The 14,059-nt window shown below is 48.8% G+C and overlaps 1 protein-coding gene across 1 annotated transcript in view; it reads left to right on the top strand.

The window, feature by feature from the left end:
* NEURL1B (neuralized E3 ubiquitin protein ligase 1B) overlaps positions 1-14,059 on the top strand; it is an 18,225-nt gene continuing 4,166 nt past the window's right edge. Inside the window, exon 1 of the mRNA XM_010851307.1 lies at positions 1-253. Within this exon, the coding sequence (XP_010849609.1) occupies positions 1-253 (253 nt within the window). The remainder of the gene's footprint in view (positions 254-14,059) is intronic.

Genomic DNA, 14,059 nt, shown 5'->3' on the forward strand with positions numbered 1-14,059 from the left:
ATGAGTGCCCAGGACATCCCCAAGTACGCCTGTCCCGACCTGGTCACGCGGCCTGGCTACTGGGCCAAGGCGCTGCCAGAGAACCTGGCGCTGCGCGACACGGTGCTGGCCTACTGGGCGGACCGCCACGGCCGCGTCTTCTACAGCGTCAACGACGGCGAGCCCGTGCTCTTCCACTGCGGCGTGGCGGTGGGCGGCCCGCTCTGGGCGCTCATCGACGTCTACGGCATCACCGATGAGGTGCAGCTCCTCGGTAGGTCGTGGTCCCCACTGGAAGGGAGATAGGGTGGCCCCGCCGGGACCAGGTGCGCATGAGGGTGTGTTTCTTTAACATTCACGAATACCCAGGGCTCCCTTTGCCAGGCGTCTTCTAAGCAGTTTACACATTTCCATTCATTTATCTTTGGCAACAACCCACCATCCCCGTTTTACCGATGAGAAGACTGAGGCCCGGAGTGATTAAACGATTTGCCTTGCAAAACCTGGATGGGAATCCACACGGGTGTGGCCCAGAGTCCACTGTCCGGTCCAGGCCCCTCCACTTGCTCCTTCACTCAGTTGTGTCCTCACTCGCTCACTCATTCTTTCATCCGTTCCGGGGTGTGTTCCTTCACTCCCTTGTTCACTTGCTCATTCATTCATTCATGCAAGCATTTATTCTTTTGCTCACTCATTCATATATTCACTCATTCACATATCTGTTTATGCATTTGCTCATTCATTCTCTCACAATCCACTTTCTCACTCAGCAATCAAACCCACGACCTAATCTTCTAGTCCCTACACTGCCCAGGCAGTGGACAGTAGGTATCATATCAAGGTCCATGGTTAAGGGGCTCAGGGTCCACTGGGGATGCAGGCAGGTAAGTGTGGCCCTGGCTCCAACAAAGGAGGAGTGACTAATGCTGAAGTCCTGGTGGTGAGAACTCACGGGATACAAGTCTGTTGCTCTTAAGACCCTATTTCTCTCTGTTTTCAAAGTTTTTTAAAAATTGAGGTAAAATTCCCTTAACACAAAAGTGTCCAGTTTTGTGGCATTCATCATACAGTTTTGACAACCATCACCTCTGTTTAGTTTCAAAACATTTTCTTCACTGCAAAGAGAAATCCATACCCATTAAGCTGCCACTCCCATCCTCCCCCCAGCTCTTGGCCTGCTTTCTCTTTGTGGCATTAGCTCTTGAACTCGGGTTGCACGTAAGCAGCCCAGCCTCCACTTCTGGGGGAGAAAAAGGAGAGCAGGTTTCTCAGGGGACACAGCCCTGTATGTATTTACCTGCAATGAATGCACAGATCTAAAGTTTGAGTTTTGATGGAATTATACACTGTACACCATAAGCCAAGTTGCTGCCTGCCCCTTTAAGGCAGCCCCCTCCCCACCAGGGCAGCCACTGTTCCGATTTTTCACCATAGACTATTGCACCACTACTTGAACGTCACATAAATGGAACCATGCAGTATATGCATTAGTGTCTGGCCCCTTAATCTCAGCACAAGATCTTTGAGATTCATCCACATTGTTACTGTATCAGAAATGTGTTCCTTTTTCATTGCCCAGGAGCATGCCTTGATTTGGATGGAGTACGGTTTGTATATCTGAATGTCTGGGCGGCTTCTGGTCTTTCAGCCCTGCATCTTGAGGGAAAACCCTGGCCCTGGGCTCCTTGCTGCCCCCGCCACTGCCCACACCACCACTGGGCAGGGAGGGGAGATGCATGCATTCGGGCCCCCAATTCCCCAGAAGAAGAAAGGCGGCAGAACCGAGCAGCTAGGAGCAGAGGGGTGGGAGTCCCGTGGATCTCTGCTCCACACCTGGCTCTCCACTTGCCAGCTGTGTGGCCTTGGCCAGGTGACCAAACCTCTCTGTGCCTCAGTCTCTTCATCTGTAAAATGAGTTCATGATAGTACCTACCTCATGGGAGTGTTGGCAGGGGACATGAGATGGTGTATGAAGGGGACACCGCATGATGCCTGGCACATGGAAGGCGCTTAAGAAGTAATAGCTAAGAAATGAGAATCTCTGCCTGTCTGCACGGGCGCTGAGGCACATGTCTGAAATCCAGGCTTAGGCAGACCAAAGTATAAATAGCTACCCATCCTCCAAGCTGGGGCCTTACTCGGGCATTTTAACCATGTTCCCCCATGCTCTTTTCCATGGAAGGTTCTGGTTTTTTACCCGCAGGAAATGCAGGTTTCTAAAAACCTCCTCTAGACCCCCTGTCTAGACCCCGCTCTAGACCACTCTTTTTTGAAGCTCTTTATTCCTGTGGAGCGGGGAAACAATCGGGCCTCATTCACCTGCTCCTTCAGACAGCCCAAGTCTCGGTACCAGCCGAGAAATCATAGCCACTCCATAATCAGCACAAGTGGATTAGGGTTTTTAAAAAAAAATACAAATTGGAAGCAGCCTCTACTGATGACTTAATGAACTGAACAGACCTGTGAGGAGTCATGGACTCTCACCTCCCTGCCTTTACCGAGCCTCTCCAGCACCCCACGCCCCTGGGAGGAAAGGAGAGGGCCCATGGAGCACCAGCGTCAGGGGGCAGACGGGAGCCTCCGTTTTCTAATCTGCCAGTAGTGCCCGCGATGGGCGGCTGATGCGGAGCACCCAGCACTGGTGTCGTGGGACGATGTTCACAATGACACACGGAAGGGAAGATGAGATCAGAAAGAATGCCATCCATGGGGGAAGGAGCATAGGTGAATCTCACTTCCTTCTTTATACCTCTCTGAGTTATCTTTTTAATATATATGGAAAGGGCTGATATTGCTTGTACAAGAAGAAAGGGCAATAAAGTTACTTTCCTTTCTGAAGGTTATATGAGATAATGGAGAACTTACTGACATGTGATCGAGGCTCAATAAATGTTTCCTTCCCAGGGAAAGAGCAAATTGACATTGGTTATATCAGGGTGAAGGGGTTATGGGTGGTTTTTTTTTTTTTTTTTTTTTTTTTCCTCTCCCAAGTTATCAACAATGATTTAAATCAGAAAAAAAAAAAGTTATAATAAAAATAAGGAAGTAAAGTAGTCATGATTCTGTATGGTTTGAGTCTGGGCAGTAGGTACTCTGCTGTTGCCAGCACAGCATGAGAACCACAGAAATCCCACCATAAGTGGGGTCCCACCCTCCCAATTCCTGGAAGAACTGGGCTTCTGAGGGTGGTGTCCACTGTACTGCCTGGATAAATAGGAGGCTCTGGCCTCCTTTTTCTCACAAGGAACAAGAAGGTTAACACAGTTCCTCTAGAGTCTTAGCTGTGAGACTCCAGAATAAGGACCCCTCATCCCCACCTCAGGCAGCGCTAGTAGTGAAGAATCTGCCTGCAGTGCAGGAGACACAGGTTCAAACCCCAGGCCCAGAGATCCCATGGTGAGGGAAGGGGCAACCCACTTCAGTCTTCTTTCAGGGGCAATCCCATAGACAGAGGAGCCTGGCGGGGTCCGTGTGGTCCGTGGCGGGGTCCATGTGTCTGTGGGGTCACAAAGAGTCAGACACGACTCAAGTGTAGGACCATCCATCTGTCCCTCCCTCACCTCTCGGGTCCCACTGGATAGAGCCTCAATGCCAACAAGCTACAGCAGCCTCTGGGTAAGGCTGTCAGGTTTAGGATGCCCAGTTACACTTGAATTTCAGAAAAATGATGAATAATTTCCTGAAGTATATCCCATGTAATATTTGGGGCATACTTAGAATTTGGTTTTTTAATTTTTATTTTGTATTGGAGTATAGTTGATTTACAAGTGTACAGCAAAGTGATTCAGTTATACATATATCCATCCTTTTTCAGATTCTTTCCCCATATAGTTTATTACAGAAAACTCGGTAGAGAAGAATTTGTTGTTTATCTGAAATTCAAATGTAACTTTGCTTCCTATACTTTACCTGGCAGCCCTCATCTGATGGAATGGGGGTGCACTGTATTCACCCTGGATCTTGAGCCAAAATTCAGTCTCAGGAATAAAAAGGGATTCGTAGTCGTTGCCTGCTCCTTTCACATGCTGGAATTGTGCTTTCAGCCCAGCCTCCTGCACGGGGCTCCAAGTGCAACAGAGAGCACCGCCTCTCTGGGGCCAGAGCCCGGGGCACCCCCTCTTGTGACGCTCAGTCTTCCCTCAAGACAGGGTGACTTAGCCCCTTTTTATTTACTTTTATGGTTCCACTATATATTAAAAGTATTTTTTAAGTAGATAAATTAAGATTTTTACTTGGAGTTTCAGTATCAAGCTCTCAAAAATTAATAGAATGAATATACAGAAAAGTAGAAGGGTATAGTAGACCTGAAAAGCACCATGAACCAATTCAACACAATTAGGATTTATACATTTTTCACACAACAGTAGGATACAAATTCTATTCGGGTTCCCATACACTGTAAACTAGGAGACACTGGACATAAAGTACAATAATTTCATGGTCTAAAAGTACTGAAATCATAGGGTCTGTTCTCTCATCACTGTGGATTTATGTTAGAAAGACTTCCTTGATGGCTCAGTGGGTAAAGAATCCACCCGCAATGCAGGAGACACAGGAGACATGGGTTCGATCCCTGGGTCAGGAAGATCCCCTGGTGGAGGAAATAACTTAGGCTTGGAGAAGGGAAGTATCTTGGTTTGAGAGTGACAGAACCAGGATTAGAGGCCAGGTGCATCTCCCTTTAGTTTGGTGGGTCTCAGCCTTGGCTGCACATTGAGGTCACCTGTGGGGGGGTGGGGGGATCGTGGCTCTCAAAACTCCACTTCCCAGGCTGCACCCAGGCCAATTAGATCAGAACCTAGGGGTTGGCTCCGGGCATCCAGGTTTCTTAAGGCTCCTGGGGTGATCCCCAGGTGCAGCTAGGACTGTGATCACAATGATCCTCTCTGCACGAGCTCCTGTTCCTCCTCCCTTTCTGGTACCGAGTAGAGTTCCTCAGACCTCTAGTTCAGGGCATGGCAGCATCACACAAGCTCCTTCTCTTGTTCTGACTTTTCTGCTTCATCTCCAATCCCGACTCCCACTCACGCTTTCCCCTGCCCAGATAAGCACCACTCTTGATGTTTGGCATAAGTCCTTGAGCATGTATTTTTTAAAAATACATAGAGCTATTTTGTATGTTTGGCATGCATAGGTGGATGGTATCGTGCTAAAGATCTTATTCTGTTTTCCTTTTTTCACCTGCCCTTATCAGTCTGTCTGTCTGGTTCTGTGTTTCCTAACTGACGGATACCTGGGTTGCCCCCGTGCAGACAGCATTACTGGATACATCCTTCCCCAGGGCTGCTCTGTGGCTGCTGGGGTTACATTCTCTGGGGCACTGATCAGGATGGGCTTAGTGGGGCCCGGAGTGGTCCATCCTGAGAGCCTGTGATTTCCCTGGATGCTCCTCTGGACCAAAGAGAAAGAGCAAATTACTTTCTGCTGAGTCGAGCAGTTCTGGGACCCAGGAGAGGAAGGTTCAGCCAAGTCATGCACACCTGTCCCCCTTCTCCTGGCCCCTTTTTCTCTGAAGAAGCCCTTTCCCCAAGCTCTGGAGTGGAGGCCTCATGCTGTCCTGAGGCAGCCCTGTCCCTCTTGTGGGCAGCTCGGGAGTGGTCCACGTCAGGGCCGCTGCCCAGTGGCAGAATGCTGGTCAGAATGAACATGGGACGCCAGCCCAAGGCCACAGCATCACAGACTGTGCTTCAGAAAGCTTTGCTTTCAAGAGATGGAAACTGGTTCAATCTCACTCAAGCAAAAATAAAGAAAATTAATGTCTCATGGACTGCAAATTCCAGGAAGCAACTGCTTGTTAGCCTGGCTCAATGCAGGGGCCCGAGGAATAGCACCCAGAACATCGGCCTGCCTCTACCCCTTTTCCTGTCTTTGTGTCATCCTCCAGCAGGCTTTCCCTTTGGGGTGGGGGCAAGGCCACCAGTATCTCCAGTTCCATGTCTCGTGAACTTAACAAGTCTAGCAGGAAAGCTGCTGCAATCTCAAGATCTGGCCTCACTGATCTCCATGGCCAGAGGGATGAGCTAGAGGGACTGGCCAAGTTAAGGCTCCCTGCTCAAGGTACTGAGTGGAACGGGGCGGGGAGAAGTTCCCTCTAAAGAAAAGCTGGTGCTGAGACCAGAAGCAGCAGGGACTGGATGCAAGAAGCCAGTAACAGCAGCTCTCCAAAGGCTTTATATGGGAGTCATTCACCGACCTTGAAAGCCTTGAGCCCTTCTGTTAACTTACTGGACCTACTCAGCCCAGGCACCATGCTGAGGGCTTTACCTGGTGATGACCTCCAGTCCTCACAAGAACCCCATGAGACAGGAAACAGTTTTGTCCCCATCCGCACACCCAGCATGGATGGATAACTTGGCCAAGGTCACTTAATGGTTGGTGGTTCCAGAGTCAGTATCTGTTCATTAGGGTTATGAACAAATTATGTGATAAAGACAAACTTGTCGATCTAAATCATGACCTGCTGGTCTGAGTGCATCACTCCATGCTGCAGATGAGGAAACTGAGGCCCAGAGAGAGGTAGGGACCTGCCACCTCACCAGTGGCTGTGGGGGGTGATAGGGTGTGGCCCGGGACGCAGAGAGGTGCCTTGGCGTGGGACCTGTGAGCACCAGCATCAGGCTGGCAGTAGTGGCTGCCGCTGGCTTCATCCGGAGCCTGATGGGGACCGGCTCAGAGCAATGCGCTTCGGTAGTTACTGTTTCCTTTACAAACAGCCCAGCCCAGCGCCAGCCCCGCCCCCACAGTCAGGCCTCCGCCTGGCAGGCTGGCCTGAAGGCTTCTTTCCCCATCAGGAGTGGGATCACCGCTCTGTGGTTATGTCCTACTAGGGGCCCTGAAGGCCCACTGTGTGCTGGGTGCAGCGCAAGGCACATGGGTACTCTTTCCACAGCTCTGCCATCCGTCCTCCCCACAGGCCTGGGAGGCAGGGGTGGGGCTCCCCACACTGCAAGGGGAAGCTGAGGCCACAGCCGGCACTGCCAGGGACCAGCCGAGGTCTGTCTGTTGACCTGTCCAGCCGCCTTTGGTCGGCAGCTAGGCGGCATGCAGAAAAGCGCAGGCTCAGTGCCCGACATCCTCACTCCGTCTCAGTCCCCAGAACCCTGCCTGCTGCCTGCCCTCCCGTGCCCATGGTGGAAGGAGCTCTGCTCCTGTCCCCTCTGCCTGTTCAGGGACATTCTCTGGTCATTTGTCCCTTTATCCAGCCTCCCGCTCCCTCTCCGCAGAACCATCCCCATGAGCACACACAGGTAGCTCCCCTCTTTAAAGAAAATGCCCTTGACAATCTCTTCCACTGGCTACTACCATTTCTCTGCTCTCCTTCAGAGTGAAACTTTCTTAAAGGTGTTGTCTATACCACCCCCTCCCGATCCCTGCTTCAGCTCAGCCCAGTGAAATTTAATTAAAAAAAATGTTGAATGTGAAATTAAAAAGACACAAATAGAAAGCAACTTTCTTTAACATTGTACAAAACAGTATAAGTAGACCCCAAAGGAAGTGAAACATTATCACCTTTACACCACCCTCTGATTTCTCATAATTACTATTCAAACAATACAAAGTATAGCTAGCAATTTAAGAACTGGGGAAGAGATAAGCTCAAAACCCTCTTCGACCATGTTTGTTCTATGCTGCGTATCGCAGTGCTTCCAGACAGTTTCTGCTGTTTCTGCACTGACACAGGACTGCAGTTGTGGGGAAAACTGAATCTGCTTAGGAGCTGAAGGACACAAGAAATGGTGGGTCCGTAGCCTGGTGTATCGTCCATTCAAACAGTGGGGCAGGTACCAGCCGGTAATTTTTAGGTTCTGCCAACAAGGCTTTCTCTTGAAGTTAAACCAAAAACAGCTGCTTATATTCCCAGGCTTTGTCGTATGTGCAGCAATGGATGGATCCTGAGGAGGTTCAACACTTGATCTCTACCAGTTACCCACGTAGTCATCAGTGATCCGATCTGGCCTGACTGACCCCACGCCCCTATCTCGGTCAGCGTTAGCCCTTCAACTTCGTCTTCTGGCTATGGCACCCTCAGGTGCTGCCAAGCCCAGAGCGGTCGTCCCCATTCTCTCACCAGGCCTCGCTCCCGCCCCAAGTGCCATAGCCAGGCAGGGAGGAGCCAGCAAGTGGGCCACGGAGGAGAGGCCCAGGAGGTGGAAGGAGAACCAGGAGCTCTGGAGGCCTGGGGCCAGAAGCAGGGTGGCGAGGCAGGAGAGGTGTTCCCAGCCACCACAGTAACACACGGGCAGCCAGTGCTCTGGACCACCAGAAACCCTTCTCACTCCCATTTTATGAAATGTCTCCCTCATGTACCAAAATCTGGCTGCAGTGGAGCCGTCCCCGCTGCTCAGTGGGCTTCGGCCTTCTGCTGCCAAGCCCAGAGCGGTCGTCCCCATTCTCTCACCAGGCCTCGCTCCTGCCCCAGGTGACCTCTCCCACCTCCTGGGCCTCTCCTCCGTGGCCCACTTGCTGGCTCCTCCCTGCCTGGCTCCACATGCTAAAAGCCCCAGGATTCTGTCCTAGGCCCTCTTCATTCTCTTTCCTTCTCACTATTAAAGCGTCATCTTACTTAAATATGCATGGAGAAAAGTGCATAAACAACCGTACAATTTAACAACTGCTAAGTCGCTTCAGTCGTGTCCGACTCTGTGTGACCCCACAGATGGCAGCCTACCAGGCTCCCCCGTCCCTAGGATTCTCCAGGCAAGAACACTGGAGTGGGTTGCCATTTCCTTCTCCAATTTAACAACTGAGGCAAGGCAATTTCTATTTCAGTTCAGCTCAGTTGCTCAGTCATGTCCGACTCTTTGCAACCCCATGGACTGAGCATGCCAGGCCTCCCTGTCCATCACCAACTGCCAGAGCTTGCTCAAACTCATGTCCATTGAGTTGGTGATGCCATCCAATCTTCTCATACTCTGTCATCCCCTTCTCCTCCCGCCTTCAGTCTTTCCCAGCATCAGGGTCTTTTCCAATTAGTCAGCTCTTCACATCAGGTGGCCAAAGTATTGGAGTTTCAGCTTCAATATCACTCCTTCCAATGAACATCCAGGACTGATTTCCTTTAGGATGGACTGGTTGGATCTCCTTGCAGTCCAAGGGACTCTCAAGAGTCTTCTCCAACACCACAGTTCAAAAGCATCAATTCTTTGGCACTTAGCTTTCTTTATAGTCCAATTCTCACATCCATACATGACTACTGGAAAAACCATAGCCTTGACTAGACGGACCTTTGTCAGCAAAGTATTTTTTATCATCTCCCCTTTCTTCAGATGATCTGGCCCTTGAATCCCATGTCTAAGCTGCTGGCTCCCAAATCCATATTCCCAGCCCTAATGCCACACGTGAACTCCAGACTTGGGATTCAAGTTACATCTCCTCCTAGCGTCTGAAGAGGCTTCCCACACAGAACACATTCAGACAGCTGTCACAGTGGATGGCACCACCCACTTGGTGCATCGGTCCAAACTTCAAGAGTCATGCTTGATTTCTCATCCAGCACCCCTTCTGTCAGACTGTTCTGTCACGTCTGCCTCCAGGACACATCCCAAAGCAGCCCTTCTGAGACACTGAAGTGACTGAGGGGTGGGCCCTTGTCTCCGGTTCTTCAGTCCTCATTTTCATCTTCACACAAAGATAGTTTCTCTCGTGGCATAAATTCTGCTTTACTGCCAGGCCCAGACATGGTTGACCTGAGAAAGCCAGGCAGAAGGGGAGGAACTGAACTCCATCGCAGACCAGCAGCAGGCCTGGAGGTGGCCTAGAGAGAGTGGGAAGTCAGGGCACCATCCCAGCTAATCCAGCCTCCATGTGCCCCACCTGGGACTGCTGCTGTGTGGCGGTGCTTGGTGGGTGATCGTGGAGGAAAGGGGTGCCCGTTGGACGCTTCCTCAGGGAAATCAGGTCCCTTGGTGCCCATTGGACGCTTCCTCAGGGAAATCAGGTCCCTTGGGGACAACAGCTCCACCTGGCCTGGGACTGAGTCCCCGCGCTGGGCAGTTCAAAGAACAACAAGGATAGCTACATCTGGGGGGCAGTATTGCTAGTCATAAGGAGCCTGGCTTACGAGTCACAGCCTGAGATGGAATCCCATTTCTGTCAACCCTGGCTAGGTGACCTTCAGTTACACTCTACCTCACAAAGCCTAAGTGTCCTCCCACCGTGAAATGTGATTGCATGGGATAGTGGTAAGGATTGCTAAGGATAATAAACACATGGAGTTGCTTCTGACTGATGCTTAAGTAAATGGCTGTATGTACTTTCACCAGGTCCAGAGAGCGCGTTTGGAGTCGAGTCACAGGTTAGAGCCAGGCAGTTTTGATAAGCTTCCGAGGTGGTCTTTTGATGTGGCTGGATTTCTGCCTGTAGCCACCTGTCTGATTTCTCCAGAGAATCTTTGATAGGTAGATTCTCAAGTGTCAGGCGTAAACCAGCACTCTGCCATCCTGGGCCTGTCTCACTCAGGGACAATGCCTGATGGGGACAGAGCACCCTATAATAAAGCAAGGAGACCCAGCCTTTCTGAGGGACTACTGGGGGCCAGGTCCGAGGTGAAGTGCTATCACACACTCTAATACTAGCCTGGAAAGCAGACCAGGCTTGCGCTGCCTCCGACTTCACACATGCTGTTCTTTCTTCTGGAATGCTCACGCTCCACCCCCAGCCACCATTCCCGCAGCCTTTGTGTCTTGGCTCCAAGAGGGCTGTTCTGACCCATTCTCAGGCCCCACTTCTGACCTTTGATACACTCAGAGAATACCAGTCCTGTCACTGCCTGGCTGCGGGACTTGGAGTAACTCACCTCGCCTCTCGGAGTCTCCGAAGTCCCCTACTGGCATGTTCCCATTTTTTCAGCGTCGTGAGATGGCAGCTCTCACCTGTGATGGCGGCACTCATCACAGTTTGGAAGAAGAGTTAGTTTTCTGTTAGATGCTTCATCACCGTCTGTCCCTCCCACTGGAATGGGAGCTCCGTGCCTGCTTGTTCTCTTCGCCCAGGGTCCAGCACACTGCTTGGCACATGGCAAGCACTCTATACATTTTGTTAATAGATGTTGAAGGAATAATGATAATTAACATCTTTTGAGCACTTACTCTGTGCCATGCTGTGCTAGACTCTACAAAAGCATCTAATTTAACCTATGTAACACCATGGGTAGGAGTGTGGAGGGCAGGTATCACCATTATTCCATTTTAAGCTGAGAAGTTGAGATTCCAAGAGCTGAAGTGACTAACCTACAGTTACGCAGTCAGGAAGGGCTGAAGCCAAGACTTGAACCTCAGTGTAGCCATCTCCAGGCCATGATCTTGATTAGGGTGCTCTGCTGAAGAACGGGCTCTTCCGTGGAGCTCTTAGGGGCGAGGAAGAAGAGCTCTGGGCATGGCCTCAGAGGATGACTGTGGTAGGCAGGGAACCCTGGGAAAATGCATTACACCAAGAAGCTCCTGGAAACATCCACTTGTCTTAAATGCTTCTTCAAAAAAAAAAAGTGCTTGTGTTAGTCTACTCTTATTTTTTTCTGATTACATAATCAGTTGTTTTGTTGAGTCACCAAGTCATGTCTGACTCTTTTGCGACTGTAGCCCACAGTTGCAATCCTCTGTCCATGGGATTCCCCAGGCAAGAATACTGGAATGGGTTGCCAATTCCTTCTCCAGGGGATCTCCCCAACCCAGGGATGGAACCCATGTCTCCTACATTAACAGGTGGATTTTTTTTTACCACCAGCTCCTTGGGAAGCCCCAGAAAATCAATATCTGTTCATTAAAGGAAAATGAGAAAATCTGAAAACTCTTAAGAAGCAAATTTCTACCCAGAGACAATCACCCTCAAATCTCTATGTATTTTGTTCCTTCCTGTGCATCCCGTGCACACATTTCCCACATAATTAGAACCAAATCATACAGTTTAGTATTCTTTGTTGTTCAGTATCAAGGCATTTTCCCACATTGTTAAATATTAATTGAAAACTTGATTTTTAAAAATATCAGGGGTTTTGATAAAACTTTGTAGTATCCATGTTTACTGCAGAAAAGTTGAAAAATACAGAAAAATCTGAAGACAATTCCTCATAACCTTACCCACCCTCATAACCTTACCTGAGAAATAACCATTAACATTTTATGTTTTCTAGACCTTGATTTCCTCTGCATATATAGTAGTATAGACAGATAGACACACACACACACACACACATATACTTCTTCTAAGGACCAAACTGAAATCGTTCTTCTTCCTTCATGTTACGGGGAAGCATCCTCTAACACAAGACAAACTCAAACGTCCACAGAGCCCAAGCAAGTAGCCGAGATGGGCGTTGGGGCCAGCTCAGGGTCGTGGGGAAAGGGAGCAAGCTTTCACCCACTGGTGACGTGCTGGGATCCAGACCCTGGCGTTACCAGAACTGATTTTTCAAAAGAGGCTGCAAATCCAGTTTAAAGTGAAATATCCTGACTCACAAGTCTTGGCCACTAATTTAAAAAAAAAAAAAATTTTTTTTTTAAAGACCAAGTGTTGGTTTATTTAACAAACCAACAGAAGGGGGAAAAAGAAGAGACATCCATAGCTTAAAAGAAACCAATGACAATGAGTGGATTTTATTTGGATCTTCATTCAGACAAACTGGGAAAAAAGCATGTTCTCACACACAATATTGACAAGAAGTCTTTAAATTTGACACAGACATGCTGAAATTTGTAAAGATAAAATGGCATGTCTAGGATTTGCTTCAAAATAATAACAGGAGGGAGAATGATGGGGGCATCAATGAAACAAGATTGGTCATGAATGATAACTGTGAAATCTGGGTAAGAACCAATGATTAGGTATGTTTTCTATAATCAATTGTATGCATTTATTTTTTTCAAAAAGTTTGAAAAACAAAACCAAGGTAGAACACCAGTAGGCCAACCAGACAGGTCTGTGAACCAGCATCAGAACTTGGATGGCCTGCCCTGTACATGGAGGGAGTTGTTCAGTCCCTCAGGCATGTCTGACTCCTTGTGACCCCGTGGACTGCAGCACACTGGGCTTTCCTGTCCTTCACCATCTCCCAGAGTTGCTCTAACTCATGGCCACCGAGTTGGTGATGGAGGGAGTCGGGGTAGGGAATAACGTATGAGGCTCTCACCAGGGGTTCGGGCATGCTTTTTGAAAATCATGTTTACTGTTAGGATTTAATATTTGAAAAACTAAAGAGAAAGAAATATTTTTTCCCATGATATAAATGACAGAATACTAAGAAAATCTTAGCTGGAGTGGTCCAGTTTTAAAAGTTTGAGAAAACACTTTTTCTTGCTTCATTTACTTGTTATCAAGAATATTTTTATCACAAAAACAATTGCAAAATAATTCTTTCTTTCCCTGATATCTCTTACTGACCAGCAGTCAGACTTCTAGAGACCTTATTCACTTACTCATCTAATATACTACATAATAATGAAAGCTATCTGCCAAGCACTCTGCTAAGCCCTGAGACTTGGTGGTAAACAGACTGTCACAGACGCTGCCCTCCACGGACTCACGGTGTAGGTGGGGAGATGATCAACAAGTAATCTACCAAAGCATGAAGACCTGTATTACCTGAATAACAAACACTATAGATCAAGACATTTTTTCATATTACTAAGTTACTCAAAAAATATTTTCATGACTGTGACTTTTAAAAAACTCCCCCTTGGTGTCCTGTTCTATAAAATGAGTCTCTTTCTTGCAGAAACCTTACACATTAAAAGTTCGAACAGCACCCAGGTACCGTGCTCCCTGCTGCAGACACATCAGTGAGGAGGACAGGCCTTTCAGAGGCAGCATGGAACCCGACAGCCCCGGGGTCCAGTCCTGACTTTGTCACCTAGTTGCGGGGCGACCTTGGTCATGTTCCCTAGCCCCTGTGCCTCACCTCCCTTCTTTGGTGAATGAATGGTGGGTGGTAACGGTACACACCTGAGAGATAGTATGAAGACTAAATGAGAATCTGTGAAAAGGAGCGTAAAGTAACGCCCTGTCAAAGTAAGGCCACAAACTCAAGGGTTTGCTCCTTCCCTTGGAGCTTATGTACTCGTTGGGGAGACAGTAATGATTTTTAAAC

The sequence above is a fragment of the Bison bison genome, unplaced genomic scaffold (genome assembly GCF_000754665.1).
Source record: "Bison bison bison isolate TAMUID 2011002044 unplaced genomic scaffold, Bison_UMD1.0 scf7180017864301, whole genome shotgun sequence".
NCBI classification, from domain to species: domain Eukaryota; kingdom Metazoa; phylum Chordata; class Mammalia; order Artiodactyla; family Bovidae; genus Bison; species Bison bison.